Raw genomic sequence first — 18,308 nt, forward strand, 5'->3', positions numbered from 1 at the left:
AAGTACAAAATTCAAGATGGATTCTGGTCACATGTCTTTGTAGGACCAACCATATTTCAGGCTTACCAGAAAAACAAGACTATTCCTGATCATTGAGCACCGAGGAGCACCCCTACCCATATACAAAACACATAGTCGCATAGGGCACCATAAAATGTGGAGTACCAAATTGCCCCAAATTTCATGGTGCTCTACATAGCCTTGTGCTGTGTATGGGCTCCGATGGCCCCCATCCTCATCTACCATCCTCCTGACCCCCCATCTTAGTGCCAGTCTAACAGCACCCAGCTCCAGCCCCTCACTGCTCGTTCGGCCGACCCATCCCCAGTCTCCCCCAGATCAGCACTGGTATGGCTGCCCCCTGCCCTATCCTCCAGCTGCCCCCCTACCCCAGTTAAGCTCCAGTCTGGCAGCCTCTTGCCCCATCCCCCATGCCCTGGGGCTCAGTGCTCAGCACCCAGCCCTGGCTCATCAGGAGGCAGTGAGCAGCCCTTGCAAGCAGGAGGACTCAGAAGGAGCAGGGGGCAGCTCCGCAGCAGGTGGCTGAAGAGAAGCGGAGCTTTCCCTTTAAAAGTGCTCCTTCTCTCTGCTGACTTCCTGCTGCTACTCCTGAGTCCTCCAGTCCACATCTCCCTGCCAGCCATGCACCAGGTTGCCAACTCTCCTGGACTGGACGTCACTGCAGTAAATGGCATATAGTCCATCTGGCCTGGGAGAGTTGGCAACTTCTTTCCCCCACAGCTTTGGTCCCCACCCTAAATGTGGAGCAGCTACTACTCCCCCACCTCTCCGGGGGGTGGGGAAGTGTTACCAATGCTGGACTGGGTAGGGCAACAGCACTGGTAGGGACTGCCCTGTGAACACTAGCCATTAAATTGCTTGGGTAGTGCTAACACAGCACATCTATATATAAAATGGGTTTATACTTCATATTTCTAATATCATATATGAAAATGATACATGCACACAAATAGAATGTACATGTTCAGCAGATTACAAGCTTTTCAATGACAGGTTACATGCCACATTTATGTACATTCAAAACATATTTCTATAAAATATGTGTGTACATCACAGTGACAAATTATTTAAACAGGAGAGTAAAGTGCTACAAGGATCAGATCCCATAGATAAGTGTGTTGTGAAGCTAAAATAATTGTGAATCTCTAAGTACCTTACAAATAGCAGATGGAAGTTGCTGTAGAAGAGCAAAAATTTGTTTTCCAAAGAACAAAAAATATATTTGAGTGTTTTGATCCAGATCTGATGCAAATTTTGACCCAGATCTTTTCACTTTATTAATACAGGTTATGCCACTGCAGGTAATGCAAGGTCTCTAATATAGTTAAGTGACCATGATTTGTCTATTTATCAGGATTTTTAAAATACGCAGCTAGGTTTAATTAGCACTGTGAATCCAGCAATATAGCTTTATGAGGGAGAGCAAAAAATAACTAATTAACTAGAATATTTTTAAAAAATCTCTAAAATTATCCAAAATGATTACTAAAAAATAAAATTAATGCAAAGAGTTTAAAATCCAATATCTGACAGTCATCTTGGTCTAGGAAAAGATGTTGCATTCCACTGGTATAAAAAAACCCCAGTTTTTAGGTTTGCTGTTTCAAAAGGTTTGGACTATAACTGTGCCCCTGATTCAGCATTCAGAGGGGTAGCCGTGTTAGTCTGAATCTGCAAAAGCGGCGAGGTCTATAAGGTGCCACAGGACTCCTCGTCGCTTTTGCTGATTCAGCATTGACTATTTCTCATCCTTTATAAGTATATCAGGTTTTATATGGGTGCTCACCCCTAATATCTAGGCACCTTCCAATTTTACAGGTTGATATACTGAGTTTTCTAATCTAAAGATATGAAAGGAACAGTGTGATGGAGTAAAAGGAGCTACATGCAGACAGGCAGGGAAGCTTTACCAAACATTCATCACCCTCTGAATTCTGTAAATAAGTACAGATTAGGTGCTTATTTAATTAATGGTGATTAATCTTATTGTCATCAGGCAGTTGATTTCCCTAGTAGGTGAATAAGGATCAGAATAAAAGATTATATATAGCACCTGGGACTGAACTGAAAGAAGGTAGGAGTGAGCTAGCAGAAGAGATGTGGTGGTAATAGTAAGGATTATTGTGGACATGTCTAAGAGAGACTGTTGGTGTGTATGTTTGGCTCTTAAAGACAGGATACTTGTAATTTTAGTTTTAAATGAAGTATGTTTTGAAAGTGTTTAAACTATAATTGAGATTTGTGTTGTGTAATTTACTTTGATGTATTCTTTTTCTTCCTGGAGGCCCAGCTGATATCAAGACCTTCTTTGTGCTAGATGCTGTACAAAAATACCGTTAAAGTTTCTGCTGCAATTAATTGTTTTGTAAACAAGACAGGGTGGACAGTTTGTAAGTGTGGTAACTCCCTCAGAGTCACTTAAGGAGTGTTTGGCAGAGCTGAGAATTGAACATGTATCTAAGTTCCAATCTAGTTAGCCACAAAATAATTTCTTTCTACTGTACTTATGTGGTGAGGGGATTCTAAGCAATAGAACTGGAAACATGATTTGGTATAGCCCCTATTTTCTACTTTGTTAGTGATATTTGGGTTACTTTAAAGTATCCATTGTGGAGTCTAGATTCCTAAGAGTCTCTTCTGTTCATTATGAGCTTTTACCTTTAGCTCTCATGCTGTTGGATTGTAGCTTTTGGCTTTGCTATCCAAGAGAGCATTTCTTAAAAGGGGAAAAAATGCATTTTTGTTTTTGAGTATATGGGTCCATGCTGAAATTTTGTTTGTCAGATTCTTCTAGTCTTTCAATGCCACAACTAAACATGAATTCCTTCTCCATGGCATGAATTGTCATACAAGCTGTTTCTCATAACTGTAGTAGTGCACCTCCCAGTTGCTTGTTGTAAGTCTGCCTCTTGATGCAGTTATTTCAAGTAGACTTCAGTTGGTCATGAAACACAGCAATATAGATTTAGAGTCAGATTCTGTTTTTCACCTTGTGTGTTCAGTTATATCACTGTAAAATGAATGTAAAATATTATCACCTGAGTTAGTAGGGTTTTGTATGATAAAGAACTATAGAAGGGGCAGGATGAATGCAGCCTTCTGTAATCAGAATTGATGCCCTGGGGAAGTGTGAATTACCTTTTCAATAGCTAGCCAGGCATTTAATTTGATCAAAACAACTTGGTAAAGGAGTTCATGTAGAAGTCTTTTCTTTCAGTGGGACCAAATTCCAGGAATTATAGTCCGTGTATCTGAAGAAGTGCTTTCACTACCCCTTGCCAGTCAGCTCTTATGACATGTATTTTTTTCATGTAGTTGGTACTAAAGCAAAATATGTATTTACCAATATAGTCTTTTTCACAGTGAGCATGTTCAGAAGACAGAATGGATCCAGGAGTACTACTATTTAAAACAAACAAAAAAACTGGTATAGAAGAATACTAGTAAGTGTTGCAGTCCAACTCACCAATAGTGTAGGTCAGCTTCTATTAGAAAAATTTGCCCCAGTGTAGGCACTGAAGCATATCTATACTATGCCACTGCTGTATTGATGCAAACCAGGGCTTGCAGTGGTTCAACATGTCTACATGAAAGGTTTACACTGGGGCAATGTAGACAGGGCCTATTGTTTACATGAAGTATCTTTTTTTTTCTACACCTTTATACTAAAACTACTGTTACCAGAAAAGTTTTTAAAAGCCCATATATGCTAAATTTTTAATATGCAACATGAAAAAATATTCAATAAAATGTTTAATAAAACAGGATCATGTGATCTTCAATTGCTTTAGGACAATTATAGAACTAACTGCTTTGTAAAACCTCATGTTTCAGGTCATAAACCAACCTATAATGGGGGGAGGGGAGCTCAGGATGATTCCCCCCCCCCCCCCCCCCCCCCCCCCCCCCCGCCATGGATGCTTTATTCAGCAATTGGCTGCTTGTACCAGTCTCTGAAGCAGCTGGTACTGGCCGCTGTGGGAGACAATACAATTCAAAATGGACCTGTGATCATCTGTTATGGCACTTGCTATGTAAATTGAGAGTTGTTTTTTGATTAAATTAATCGTGTTAGTGACATCTTCATAGTGCTCAATTGCCATGTAAAACAGATGAACAACACCTTCAAATGCGAAATAAGCACCAAGAGATTTTCATATATAGAGAACCATGTTTATTATAAACCAAGTTACTTTTCAAGACTGTTTTTCAATGATGCACTGTAGGGAGTCTTATATAGACTGAGTGTATCCGAGCAGTTTGGGCTGCTCCCAACAAGAACCCTGCAGATCTCTGCTTTATTATCCAAACCATGTTTGTGAATCCTTTGCACACGTGTGGTGTGTGCAGGGCTTCTCTGCCTGCCCTGTGCCTTGCTGTGATACAGCACTAGGGAGTTGAGCCTTGATCTTGCCCCTGCTTGTGCCAAGTGGTGCATCTCTGTAGGAGGGGGCTGCTCCAGCTGGGGCTGCTTCCCAATTCTTCAGGGGATGCTGCTGCCTTGCACAGGTCAGGGAGAGACCCACTTGAGTGCACAGAAGGGTAGGTTAACATGAGGCAACTTTGACCTAACTTTGTAGCGTGGCCCACAAGGCGCGAGTCTGGCCTAGGCGGGGCCTTTAATAGCAGGGAGGAGTGAGTGTGAGTGTATGGGGGGGGGTGATTTGGAGCGGCCCCACGGCGGGCTTCGAGCGCGGCAGAGGCCGGGGCAGCTGTGGGCGTGCGGCCGGGCTCTGAGGCGCCGCTGGGGCCCCGCTCCCCTCAGGCTGCCCCGGCAGGGAGGGAGGCTGCCACGCCGGGCGGGAAGTGAGCTCAGCGCGCAGGAAATCCCGCCCGCCTGGCCTGTGTGGTGCTGCCGAGGGGCAGAGAAAGGAGCCTAGCGACCGAGCGGGGCTGGCGCCGGAGACCAGGGGCACAGTCATGTCTGACCAGGTAGGGCCCCTGGCGGCCGGGCCGAGGGAGCGAGCGGGGCCGGCCCGGCGGCCTCCCCTCCCCGCAATGGAGACGGGAGGAAGGGGGGCGAGCGGCGCTGGGTAGGGGGGCGCCCGGTGCCCCAGAGCGGCCCCCATCCCTGCGCCTCCTCCGCGGGGCTCCGCCTCGACCCCGGGGGAGGGGCCGGGATCTCGGTCCCCCGCTCCGCGGTGCCCTTGCCCCGTCTCTAGCCGGGGCTGCTGGAGCCGGCCTAGACCCCGGGCCATACCGGGGAAATCTCCCTGGGTGTCATTCGCCGCTGCCCCCGGCTCTGGCCTGCCCCGTGCCGCGCGGAGACGCAGCCACGGGGTTTGCAGCCTGGCTCGCCTGACAGCAGGACGGGTGGGCTGCTCGCTGCAGCCGGGCTCAAGCTTCTTTCCTGCTGGGTCTGTCCTCACTGCTTGTGCAGTGTCCCTAATTCACATCGCAGCCAGGCAGCCTTGGTTCAGTCCCGTGGCTTGCTCGGGTAACAGCAAGGACAGGCCTCGCATGCTAGTGTGTGCCGATGGATTCTGGCTTTAGCTGACACACTTTGCATCAACAAGAAAAATGTGGATTGTCATACAAGTGTTGTGAAACCTTGCTTGAGAAGCAATGGGTGGAATTAAAAACAAACAATGGAAATGCCTGGAAATGCTTCTGTAGCTTTATGAAACTATGCCCTGAAAATCAGTAAATAAAACTGGACAGAGAGGAAAGTGAAATTCAGGCCTCAACAAATCCTCACCATAGACCCCCCTCATTACATGTTCCTACCATGTTGTTCCTACCAGGGTAGGCAGTACTTTTGATGGGGGAGGCACTCCGGGACTTTGATAAGTGATCAAGGGCTGCACTTTTCTATGATATTAAGAGAGGGGGTGTGGAGTCTGGGAGGGAGTTAGGATGAAGGAGGGATGTGACCTGGGGCAGGAGATTCGGGTACTAAGGGGTGGTGGTGAAGAGTTTTGGAGGGGGTTGGATGCAGGAGAGAGAGTTCTGACAGTGGTGCAGAGGGTTTAAAGGGCAGGGATGCAGAAAGGGGGCAGAGGGCTTGGGTTGTGATCTGGGGCAGAGAGTTGGAATATAGGAGGGGGTGGAGTGTCAGGGGTAGGCTCTGGTTGGGAAGTGCTTACTGTAGCGTAGGTGGTTCCTGGCCAGGTAGGCTTCCTTTCTGCTGCACTCCTGCAGGCTGTTCAAAGCAGCCACCTGTTGGAAGTGTCAGTGTACTTATTTCTAGCCAATGGAAGCTTCAAAGATTGTGCTGGGGGTGGGGGTAGTGCACGGAGACCCCTCCTGAGGAGCATGCTGAACAGAGATGCACACCTTGGCTATAGCAGCCGGCTGCTTTGAGAGGCTTCTAGGGTCGTGTCAGGCAGGAAGCCTACCCCTGTTGAGTTGCGGTATGCTGGCAGCCTAGAGTATGATGGTGTGCCTTACCCAACGCTTGGGCTCCATTCTGTCCACACTAGGGACTTCTTGTACCAAGGGTGGGCAAAAAGTCACAATTTACGTAGGTGGACTTTACCCTGAGGTCAAGCAAAAGTAGACTTAGTGCAAATAATGGCATTGCCTGTTGCTGCTAAGGGTTTACATTAGTAGAGCTGTGCAGGTGTCTGAAAGCTGATGGCTTTCATCAGAAAAAAATCCAACAAATAAAGACAGCTTCAGTAAAATGCAGAAAGTAAACTAGCAACATAAATGGAGGAGGGGGAGAGGAAATTATGGAACAGGTCCTGCAGATCTTTGTTCATGTATTTGTCTTTATTGATGTAAGCCATGCTGTTCTTATAAATGGAACTACTTGTCTGGGTAAGGACTATTTAAGTTGATAGAAAAAGGGTTTTCTGCTGCAAGCTAAGAACTCTTTTCCATTGGAATCTAATCTGATACTAGTAATAGTGATAAGGAGAAGCTGTTCAATGAGGCAACAGTGTTCCACCAAACTACTACATTTAACAAATCAGGTTCTAACTAAATTTGTTCAGAAAGGTGGTTGTGGGATAAAGGGGAATGTCCTCTCATGGATCAGTAACTTGTTGAAAGAAAGACAGGAAAGAGAGGTAAATAGTGGTCCCTCAAGAATCTGTAGTGGGACCAGTGCTGTTCAACATAGTCAGAAATGACTGGGAAAAGGGGGCTATTGTTGTGGCAAAGTTTGCTGATTATATACAATTTCTCATGATAGTTCATTCCAATGCAGACTGCAAAGAGTTACAATGGGATCTCATGAAACTGGGTGAGCAAGAAAATGGCACACCAAAATCTGTTAAATGCAAAGTAATGCACATGGAAAAGTATAATCTCAACTGTACCTATTAAAAATGTGGTCTAAATTAGCTGTTCACAATCAAGAAAGTGATCTTGGGGTTGTGGATAGTTCACTGAAAACTCATGATGAGTGTGCAGTCGCAGTCAAAAAAGCTAACCACTAAGAAAGCATAGATAAGAAGACAGTACATATAAATCCATAGCACACCTATTCTGTGAATACTGCTTGGAGTTCTGATCACTGCATCTCAAAAATGATATTAGAATGGGAAAAGGCATGGAGGATGACAAACGACTGAAGATGTGGAACAGCTTCCATATGAGGAGAGAGTAAAAAGACCAGGACTACTTATCTTAAAAAAGACAAAACTAAGGGGAATATGAGTGAGGTCTATAAAATCATGAATGGCATGGAGAAAGTGTATAGGAAATTGTTATTTATTGCTTCACATAACAAAAATGAGGAGTGTGTGTTATTCAATGAAAATAATAGGCAGCAGGTTTAAAACAAACACACAAAGTCAACCTGGGGAATTTGTGGCCATGGCATGTAGCAAAGGCCAGAAGTGTGGCTGGGTTCAAAAAAGAATTAGACAAGTTCATGGAGAATAGGTCCATCAATGGTGAATAATCAAGTTGGTTAGCACTCTCATGGTGTGGGCCTCTATGACCCTCTTGACTGCCAGGTGCTGGGACTGGACTATGGGATTGATTGCTCAATAATTGCCCTATTTTGTTCTTTCCCTCTATAGTATCTGGCATTGGTCACTGTCAGAAGATAGGATACTGTGCTAGATGGACCATTGATCTGACTCAATATGACCATTCAGTTAAGCCACATATCTTTTACTTATTCAAGGCTGCTTTTCTGTAATCCTTTGTTATGCCTCAAGTCTGCAAAGATTTATGCAGATACTTAACTTTCTGCAATTTTACTTCAGTGGAAGCATTTGCAACCCATAAAGTTTAGCATTCATGTAAGTGCTTGAAGAAAAGGGCCGTACAGTATGACAAACATGTAAACACATGCTGAACTTTTACTTTCGGTTAAATCAGTTGAAGTCCATGACTAATTGACAAGAGTTAAACATGCATTCATGATAGAGGGAATGGGATTTAAAGTGTGCATCTTTCCATACAAATGTTGTTAGGAGAAAGTCTTGTTTTTCCAATCTTGTGCTGGAAATAGTTGTTTCTGAGGACCTTGTCCTCCAGGGATATAATCATTTTGTTAATGGCAATTACAGCTATCTTAATATAAACAGTGGGATATTATCAGTTTAATTATCTTCTCCTCCTGTTGAAAATCTTACTGATAGTGAAGAAAAAAGCTGGGTTAGGAGAGGATATAAGAGGCTTATGGGTCCTAAATAACAATCCCAGAATATAGGGAACATAGTCACAAAGGGGTTGTGTGTGTAGATTGTACAATCCCCCCTTTTATTAAACCAATCTAAAAAACCAGATTTATGCAAGAATGAATCCACATAATATTGTCTTCATGTAGCTTTTCTTTTAGCTAAAATATTTCCAACTGTTAGGAATAAATTTATGTATTCTGCCTAAACACCACTTGTTTGCTAACTGTCAGTATTGGTATATGCAGGGCTCGACAAATAATGCAGTCTACTCGCCTGTGGTGAGTAGATTGCAACCTGGAAGAGCTGGGTTGGGGTAATCTGCGCATGCGCAGATCGCCGGACAGCGCGGCTGGTGAGCGGGACTCGCCACGGGTCAGCAAGCCCTGGGTACAGGCAGTCCCTGGATTACGTACAAGATAGGGACTGTAGGTTTGTTCTTAAGTTGAATCTGTATGTAAGTCGGAACTGGCATCCAGATTCAGCCGCTGCTGAAACTGATCAGTTTCAACAGCGGCTGAATCTGGACACCAGTTCTGACTTACATACAGATTCAACTTAAGAACCCCAGGAGTCCCCAAGTCAGCTGCTGCTGAAACTGATCAGCAGCTGATTCCAGGAAGCCCGGGGCAGAGCAACTCTGCCTTGGGCTTCCTGTAGTCAGCCGCTGGTCAGTTTCAGCAGCGGCTAACTTGGGGACGCCTGGGGCAGAGCAGCTCGGGTGCTGCCGGGTTGGTCCAGTAGCGCCGAGGAGCGGTGCTGCAGGACCAACTGGCAGCGCCCCACCTGCTCTACCACAGGCCCCGGGCTTTGCTCCACGTCTCCCTGGTCTGCTGTGGGGGGGCACTAGCTGCGTTCCCCCCCGCCCCCCAGCAGACCAGGGAGACGCTGAGCAAAGCCGCGGAGGACCCGGCCGGACCCGCGACACTTCCAGCTGATCTGGAAGCGGCCGCGGGTCTGGCCCCAGGTCCTCTGCCGCTTTGCTCCCCGTCTCCCTGGTCTGCTGGCTCCCCCAGCAGACCAGGGAGACGGGGAGCAGCTTTTCTGGCCCGGGAGGTTGCGGGCGGTGGGACCAGGCGTCCCGCCGCTCCAGTCCTCCGGGGCGAGAAAATCCCCGTTCGTAACTGCAGATCCGACATAAGTCGGATCCGCGTAACTCGGGGACTGCCTGTATATGTACTAATTTTATAATTACAATTCTAAAATCATGTTTTTGAAACTTTGTGAGCTTCACTTTTCATCTATTACAAATAATTTGTTAACAAATGACACTGCTACATTTGGTGGTATGTTTTGTGGTTCCTTCCGTTAGTTGCAATGATAAATACTTGGTGCACTCAGCACTTTTCATCCATGGACTTCAAACTGTTTTACAAGTTCTAAATAATTACATCTCATGACATGTGAGAGGTTGGTATTAGAGCACCTTTTTTAATGCTGCTTAGGAACTCTTAGTAAAGCAGAGGCTGCAGGATCTTTTTATGGCCCTAATGAAGTCTGACTGTGATTCAGAAATGGTTTTACAGTACAAGCTTTTTTTTATCTAGCACTTCTCCACTGATAAGCTCAATAAATTGGCATTTTTGATCTGCATAGAAAGTCTGGCTTTATAGTGTGATTAGTGTAGAGCTGGCTGGAGCATTGGTGGAACCATGGGGCATGTTCTGGGAGGGAGCTTGGGAGCAGGGATTAGGGTACGGGCAGTACTCTTTTTTTGTTTAAAAAAAAAAAAAGTGCTGGTACTCCAGGGGAAAAGTTGTTGAGCTCTGAATGGAGGTGCCAGTACTGCATACCGGGCAGTACCATCACAAAAAAAGCACTGGGTGCAGGAAAGGTTTGGTGTCCAGATGGGGGTACACTCCCCTGCGGCAGCACCGCAAATGGCTCCCTGTTGTTGCTGGAGGAGGCATGGTGAGGTGACTGTGCAGGCGTGCTAACTCCATTCCCACTTCCCAAGTGCTGACTACATGACTCGCAGCACATTGGCTGTAAAGCCATGGCTGTTGGAGTTGTGGGGGTGGTGCCTGCAGAGGGAGGCCACGTACCTGCTTGCAGCAGAACTGACTGGTTGCATCTCCACCGGGAGCAGTAGGGATGGGGAGCTGCTTGAGGAGGCAGTGAGCATCTGGCAGCACATGCCTGAACCCAGGCCCAGTGCATGTGCCCCACAACCCCCCATGACCCTACCCCACACTCCAAAACCTTTCCTTTTAGTTAGCCAGCATTTTTAATTTACTGGTAGCTTCCCCCCGCCCCATTTGTCCAGCATGCTGGATATACAAGGGATTTTACTATATTTCACATTTTTATTTTTACTGTGAAGTGGAAATTTCTTTCCTAGTATGATAGTGAGTACCAGTCTTGTAACTGCATGTTAAGTGGTAGAGATTTGAACATGAATTGTTGATTTTGAAATGTTTAATTTACAAAATCTACCTAACTCTGCATATTTTCTTTAATTTCCATCCATTTTTTTCCTTTCTTTTAACCGGTTTGGGGTGTAATGAATCTAACCTGAGTGTATCTTTGTGACATCCTGGTCTTCTGATCTCATAAATTCCTTTATCTTCCTACTGGCCCCTTTTCTCATTGCATTTGGCATGTGCAGCCTTAGTTGCCTAGAGTTGAGGACAAGAATCAAGTCACCTAGGGATCATTGCTTTCCCTTCATATCAACCAAGGAGGGCAGTCATAGAAGTGATTTTGCTACTCTACACTCAAGAGCATGAACTTTGTGATACCCCTCACAAGAGCTCAAACTCTGGTGAGGAGAATTAGAACAGCTACTGGAGATAATCTGAATCCTCCGGGTAGTGAAGTTCACTCTTAGTAGGACAGCAGGCTGGCTTGCAAACTGGTTCTTTTGCAAAGGGAACAGAGAGGGTGCCTAGCATTAAGTTGTGTTATGCTTTATTGGGTGTGCGGAGATTAGTATGTCTCCTCTTCTGGCAAATTATTCTATCCAGAGTTCAAGTGCTAAAAATGTTATCTCTGCAAATCTTTTCTATACTCACAGGAGAGCAATTGGCCACTAGATGAAAGAGGTCCATGATCTAGGTCACCAGAAATTGTCTTTTGGTCTTTTTCTAGCCAAGAATATGATCCAGGCTACCCTCTCACTCCTACAAGTGGTCTTATGAAATTGGAGTTGAGGCATGTTAGTGTAGCAGTAGGCAGTGGGCGGGGAGAATTGGTAGTGAGCGTGGAAGTCTTTATTGCCCAGAAGAAATTCTGGCATTGAGGAATGACAAAACTTTGATATTCATCTTGCTGAGCAACAGCATGCTGAAGAATGGTGGTTGAAATCTTCCTCTCTGAAGCCTGAATTTATGCAGTGACTAGAGGTGTAGCTGTAACCTTGTTCCATGCTATAATACATCAGATTCATCAAAATGTTCAAAACTTTAGGTCTAGCCTAAAATATGCAATGATAGGTAAGATGGGGCTGGATGTAACCAAGTCTTTGCCTTACATCTAAACTGTCAGTAATTAATATGAAAACTCTTTTGTTTAATGTACTCATTTTGTGTATTATTCAATGTATTTCACTCCTGCAGAAGACCTTATTGTGCCAGAGTTCATATATCAAACTTGCCTATAAAATGTTTCCTGTTTCTAGTTAGAGACATTATAGTTTATAATGTACCAGATACAAGCTATTAATTAGGGGTGCTGTTTATATGAGCGGTCTGCTCATTCTTTGAAAGTGATGGTAACTTGTGGTAAAACTTTACACACTGATACTATTATACCCAACAAAATCCCTTTATTTCTGCTTCTGTTCTAGCATATGGACAAAGATCTCTTAGTATTGCTTTCTTCATATTTCTCTTTCTGAGCTTATTTCAGTTGAGTTAAACTGGTGTAAAATTCCATTCTTTGTTTTTGTTTTCTAATTCCTCCCTTCTTTCATCTGTTCCTCTTTCTAAAGGACTACTGAGCATCGCTGGTTAGTACTGAGTCACTGGTGTGGTGCTGATTCAGTGTAATAAGGGAGAGATGATTGTACTATCCAATGAAAACTGTTAAGTGAAACTTATCAGTATCCTTGTGGAATTTTTTTTTTCAGGAAGCAAAACCTTCAGCTGAGGACTTGGGAGATAAGAAAGAGGGAGAATACATTAAACTCAAAGTCATTGGGCAGGTGAGTTTTTACATAATCGGTTATTTTCATAGTTGGCTGCATACAGTTTGCAGATAGATCATTTATCTTAATTATACACATGAATTCCAGTACCCTAACAATTACTTGATGAGGCGTATCTCCCCAAAATTACTCTCCTGTTTACGAGTTGCTAATGGTAGCTCTTAGTACAGCTCTAGGTGCCTCAAATGTTAATGCAAAATGCAGGACAATGTAGCACTTTAAAGACTAACAAGATGGTTTATTAAATGATGAGCTTTCGTGGGCCAGACCCACTTCCTCAGATCAAATAGTGGAAGAAAATAGTCACAACCATATATACCAAAGGATACAATTTAAAAAAAATGAACACATATGAAAAGGACAAATCACGTTTCAGAACAGGAGGGGGATGCGGGGGGGGGGGGGAGAGGAAAGAAAGTGTCTGTGAATTGATGATATTAGAGGTGTTAATGTTAATGAAATGTTAATGAAAGAAATGTATCCTTTCAACTCCTTTGTGAGTGAAAAGAGTAGTGTTATCCATGTTTTATAGATCAGGGAATTGATGACTAGATGAGGTCATACCGGAAGTCTGTACCAGCTGGTTTTAGATAATGCTGGGCAGGGACTCAGGTTAAGCATGAGAGCATCTTTCCTCTTAGACATGGAGGGGGGTGAAGGTGCCGGTGGTGGTTTACTTAACAGTTTGTGGGAATTGAGCTTAATTACCACTGTAGCCAGCAACTTCTCTCTGAAGATAAAGACTGTAATTTTTAGTAATGCAGGGAGGACCTTCATGAGCAATTCTGTGTAAAGCCACAGAGTACTGTGGGAGCTACTGGTTCACTTAAACTCTCTTAATCTTAGGAATTTTAAGACTGTATTAGCCTGGCATCTTTGTGCTGGTTGGAATCTGAGGGCCAAATTTAGTCTAGGCATAAGGTGGTACAACTCCAGTTAGCTTAATTAGAAATTGTAATGACTTACATAAAGGCTGATTATGGCCCAGTGATGCAGATCTTTCAGGAGCGCTTTCCTGCCAACAAAATGAAACCTGCTCACTGGGGATGGAAGTATTTGGTTAGCAATAGTACTGACAGACAACGTTCACACATGCTGACTTTCAGCAACAGGGCTGTGTCGACAAAGACTTGTCTCTCTAAATTGCATAGTGCAGACATACCCTCAGACACTTGCATTTGTAGTCATTTTGTCAGTAATATATCTCTTTTAGGTCTATGGAAGAACAAATCCTTTACACCTTCTCTTTAACCTACTATTATATTGCTGAGAGAGCATGTTTACAGTGGTAGACACGCTAAATGAGTAGGGATTTATTATGTATTTTGAAGTGCAGTCTTAACTTGCTTCTCTCTGGAACTTGAAAGCAGAGATCTGCTGTGTACAGCTATTTTTAATAGGTAGTTGAGAGGATAAAGACAGATAGGCTTTTTAATGTTTTTTTAAATTCAAAATGTCTTTAGCAAATCATGAGCCATGTCATACCACCATGGAAATTCTGCCTAATGTGCTGTAAACTCTCTAATAGGATAACTTGTTAAGCTTTACTGCAATAAAGTATGAAAATTAAAATCTGCTTCAAACAAAGCAAATAGTTATCAAAAGGGGTAACCTCTCCTGTTCTGTTCTCAGGACAGCAGTGAAATTCATTTCAAGGTGAAAATGACGACACATCTCAAGAAACTTAAAGAATCATACTGTCAAAGACAGGTTTGTGAAACAATGATCCTATTCTATTGAAAAAGCACTTTTACTCTCCTTTTCTTCCCTTTCCCAACTGAAGGGATCTGCTTGGACAGATGAACTCATGTCAGATCTCTGTTCACCAGTGGGATAGTCTCAAAAACAAGAGCTCAAATACAGTGGACCTCCTAATTAGGTTTGATAATCACTAGCATTCATTTGGGATAGCATGATGTAGACTTTGTCCTGCTGTAATACATTCAAATTATTTGTTGACATTTTTTATATGCTCATGCATGCACTTAAAGACCTTTTACTATCAATGTGAAATATATTTAGAATTCTAGAATATTTTTGCTGCTGTGTGGGAGCAGATTTAAACCTACAACTGCCAGTATTAATATGACAATAAATTGACAATGTGACTATTAAATTCAGTGCATTAACGCTCTGTGCAGGTAGAAGAGGTTAACAACGAGGTGGCTAAGTTGGATATGATAAATTGCTTTTCGGCTGATCTACCTTGAATAGTATGAAGAGTTACAAAGGGATCTCTTGCCCAGGGTGATAGGGCAAGAAAATGGCACACACAAATCCGTCTTGATCAATGTAAGGTTAATGCACATGGGGAAACAGAATCTCAACTATACCTATACTTATGCCAAGTATACCTATACCTGTACTTAACTTCCTAACAGTCAGGGTGATTAAACACTGGAATAAATTGCCTAGGGAGGTTGTGGAATCTCCATCATTGGAGATATTTGAGAGCAGGTTAGACAGATATCTATCGTGCTTGATCCTGCCGTGAAGCCAGGCAACTGGCCTTGATGCCCTCTCAAGATTCCTTCCAGTTCTAGTATTCTATGATTCTATAAGATTATAGGGCCTGTACTAGCTTTCTTTTTCTCAAGAAAAATCTTGGTGTCATTGTAGATAATTTTCTGAAAACATCTGCTCAGTGTGCAGCAGCAGTCACAAAAGCTAACAACGAACCATTAGGAAAGAGATAATAAAACTGTAAATATCATAATGTTGCTATATAAATCCATGCTGCTTCCACATCTTGAATCCTATGTGTAGTTCAGATCACCTCATCTCCCCCCCCCCCCCCCCCCCCAACAAAAAAAAGAGAGAGAGAGAAATGGAAAAGGTACAGAGAAGGGTAACAAGTGGTTAAGGGTATGGTACAAGTTCCATACAAGAAAAGATTAAAAAAATTGGGACTGTTCAACTTGGGAAAAGAGGTAAATAATGAGGAATATGATGGAGGTCTATAAAATTATGAATTGTATGGAGAAAGTGAATAAGGAAAAGTTCTAACCCTTCACATAACACTGACCATCTGATGAAGTCAGTAGACAGCGGGTTTAAAACAAATAGAAGGAGGAGCTTTGTCACATGGTAAGAATATAAGAATGGCCGTACTGGGTCAGGCCAAAGGTCCATGTAGTCCAGTATCCTGTCTGCTGACAGTGACCAGTGCCAGGTGCCCCGGGGGGGGGGGTGTGTGTGTGTGTGGACCGAAGACAATGATCAAGCGATTTGTCGCCTGCCATCCTTTTCCAGCCTTTGACAAACAGAGGCCAGGGGCACCCATTCGTTACCCCCTGGCTAATAGCCTTTTATGGACCTAACCTCAATTTATCTAGCTCTTTTTAAAACTCTGTTATAGTATGGCAAGGAGTTCCACAGGTTGACTGTGCGCTGTATGAAGAAGAACTTTCTTTTATTAGCTTTAAACCTGCTATCCATTTAATTTTATTTGGTGACCTCTAGTTCTTATATTATGGGAACAAGTAAATAACTTTTCCTTATTCACGCTCTCCACACCACTCATTATTTTATATACCGCTCTCATATCTCTCCCCCCCCTCCCCCCCTCCTCAGACTCCTCTTTTCTAAACTGGAAAGTCCCAGTCTCTTTAGCCTCTCCTCATATGGGATCTGTTCCAAACCCCCTAATCCCGTGGTCACCAACCAGTAGATCGTGATCTACCGGTAGATCTCAGGGGCTCCAAGAATAGCTCTTGAGCCCTCTCTGAACTGTGCACCTGCGCAGTGCATTTACATTAGATTTCCTCGTGTAATGTAGGTGGGGCTTCAAGGAAGGGGCGGGGCAGTAGATCTTCACCTGTTCTAAGACTTAAAGTGGTCTTGGGTGTAAAAAGGTTGGAGACCACTGCCCTAATCATTTTAGTTGCCCTTTTCTGAACCTTTTCTAGTGCCAAAATGTATTTTTTGAGCTGAGACCACATCTGAATGCAGTATTCAAGATGTGGGCGTACTATAGTTTTATATAGGGGCAGTAAGATATTCTTTGTCTTATTTTCGATCCCTTTTTTAATAATTCCTAGCATCCTATTTGCTTTTTTGACTGCTGCTGCACACTGCATGGACGTTTTTAGAGAACTATCCATGAGAACTCCAAGATCTCTTTCCTGATTGGTTCTAGCTAAATTAGCCCCCATCATATTGTGTGTGTATATATAGTTGGGGTTATTTTTTCCAATGTGCATTACTTTACACTTTTCCACATTAAATTTCATTTGCCATTTTGTTGCCCAATCACTCAGTTTGGTGAGATCTTTTTGAAGTTCTTCACAGTCTGCTTTGGTCTTTACTATCTTGAACAGTTTAGTATCATCCCTATGGTACAGTCAACATGAACTGTTTATGGAGATTCTAGTCTAAGAGAAACTTCAGTTGGTTGAGGGGTGGAGCTCTTGAACCATTTGAAATAGGTTCACAAGAAATATAGCACCTTTTGACAAGTCAACAGCTTCTGACAAATACCAAGTTCTTTGTGCACAGTTCTGTATTGGAGATCTCCTCTTCTAGTGGTGTTAATCATTAATTAATACTTGTGAGCAGTGGTTAGCTGAGGAAAAGCCAAAATGTCTGTTTTTTGAAAAGGAAAATAGTTTTGACTAGCCCTCCTGTAGGAGAGGATAAGGCTTCTGTGGAAGGCCTCTGCCTGCTCAGGGGTAGAAAACATATGAGTCTATTGGACTCTTTCACAAAAATCCTGTTCTTAATTAAGTTAGTCATTATGTCAGAGCCTTTTTAAATCTGAAAGTACTGGGGAAATTAATACACAAAAGCACTATGTTGTGTTTAAAGCCGCCCCCCTACACATCTAATCAAAAAGCTAAGGTGTCTGTTTATATGCCCTCTGTTTTTCCACTAGCACAACTACCATACATCACAAACAATGCATCACCATTTTCTCATTCCCATTAGGGATTCCAGTCTTCCAGCTCCCCTTTTCCCAGATATGAGTGAGTGATTTCTCCCCTCCCCCTAACCCATGCAGAAAGGATGGGGGAAAGAAGTGTAGTTAGTTTGTGGGGATGCTGGGTGTGGGAGGATTTGAGAAATGGGGGTGCTGGAATGCACATTGACCGTAATACTACCTAATTCCTGATACCAAAAATATTACGAGTGTTAATTTGCAGGTCAGAAGAACCCAACTGGACTTTCAGTTAGGTAGAGTTTGCAGAGTGGAAAGGATTCAAAAACCACTCTCTTTGCTTATAAACTGGACAAACTTCCTGTGGTGGTGATTGATGACAAACATTAAAATAAAATCCTTACATATGTTTTATTAAACATTTGTGTGGCTTGTTTGTAGGGAGTTCCAATGAATTCGCTCAGGTTCCTCTTCGAGGGTCAGAGAATTACTGATAATCATACCCCCAAAGAGGTGAGTTTCTTTCCTTATTAGAAGAAGGCAATTGGCAACTTAAACAATGCACCCCCAGGACAATTAAAAAAAATCAGACTCTGCTTTGTATGCTAAGGATTTCACTGTTCACCCTAACCTCTGTTATCTGCAAGGTTTTATTGCAACAAGTATAAGTGCTCATCTTTAGGGG

General features: G+C 43.3%; 1 protein-coding gene across 4 annotated transcripts in view; it reads left to right on the plus strand.

The window, feature by feature from the left end:
• Positions 1 to 2,090: 2,090 nt before the first annotated feature.
• The window catches only part of SUMO1 (small ubiquitin like modifier 1), an 80,960-nt gene continuing 64,742 nt past the window's right edge, over positions 2,091 to 18,308 (plus strand). The window contains exons 1-5 of one of the 4 annotated variants that reach the window (XM_075933857.1): positions 7,186 to 7,210; positions 7,995 to 8,071; positions 12,670 to 12,744; positions 14,380 to 14,457; positions 18,065 to 18,136. In XM_075933857.1, the coding sequence (XP_075789972.1) occupies positions 7,201 to 7,210; positions 7,995 to 8,071; positions 12,670 to 12,744; positions 14,380 to 14,457; positions 18,065 to 18,136 (312 nt within the window). In that variant the 5' untranslated portion in view covers positions 7,186 to 7,200. Of the gene's footprint in view, positions 2,171 to 4,677; positions 4,954 to 7,185; positions 7,211 to 7,994; positions 8,072 to 12,669; positions 12,745 to 14,379; positions 14,458 to 18,064; positions 18,137 to 18,308 lie in introns of those variants that run through there. The other 3 variants (XM_075933858.1, XM_075933856.1, XM_006130741.3) reach the window with 3 other exon arrangements.

The sequence above is a fragment of the Pelodiscus sinensis genome, chromosome 7 (assembly GCF_049634645.1).
Source record: "Pelodiscus sinensis isolate JC-2024 chromosome 7, ASM4963464v1, whole genome shotgun sequence".
Taxonomy (NCBI): Eukaryota; Metazoa; Chordata; order Testudines; family Trionychidae; genus Pelodiscus; species Pelodiscus sinensis.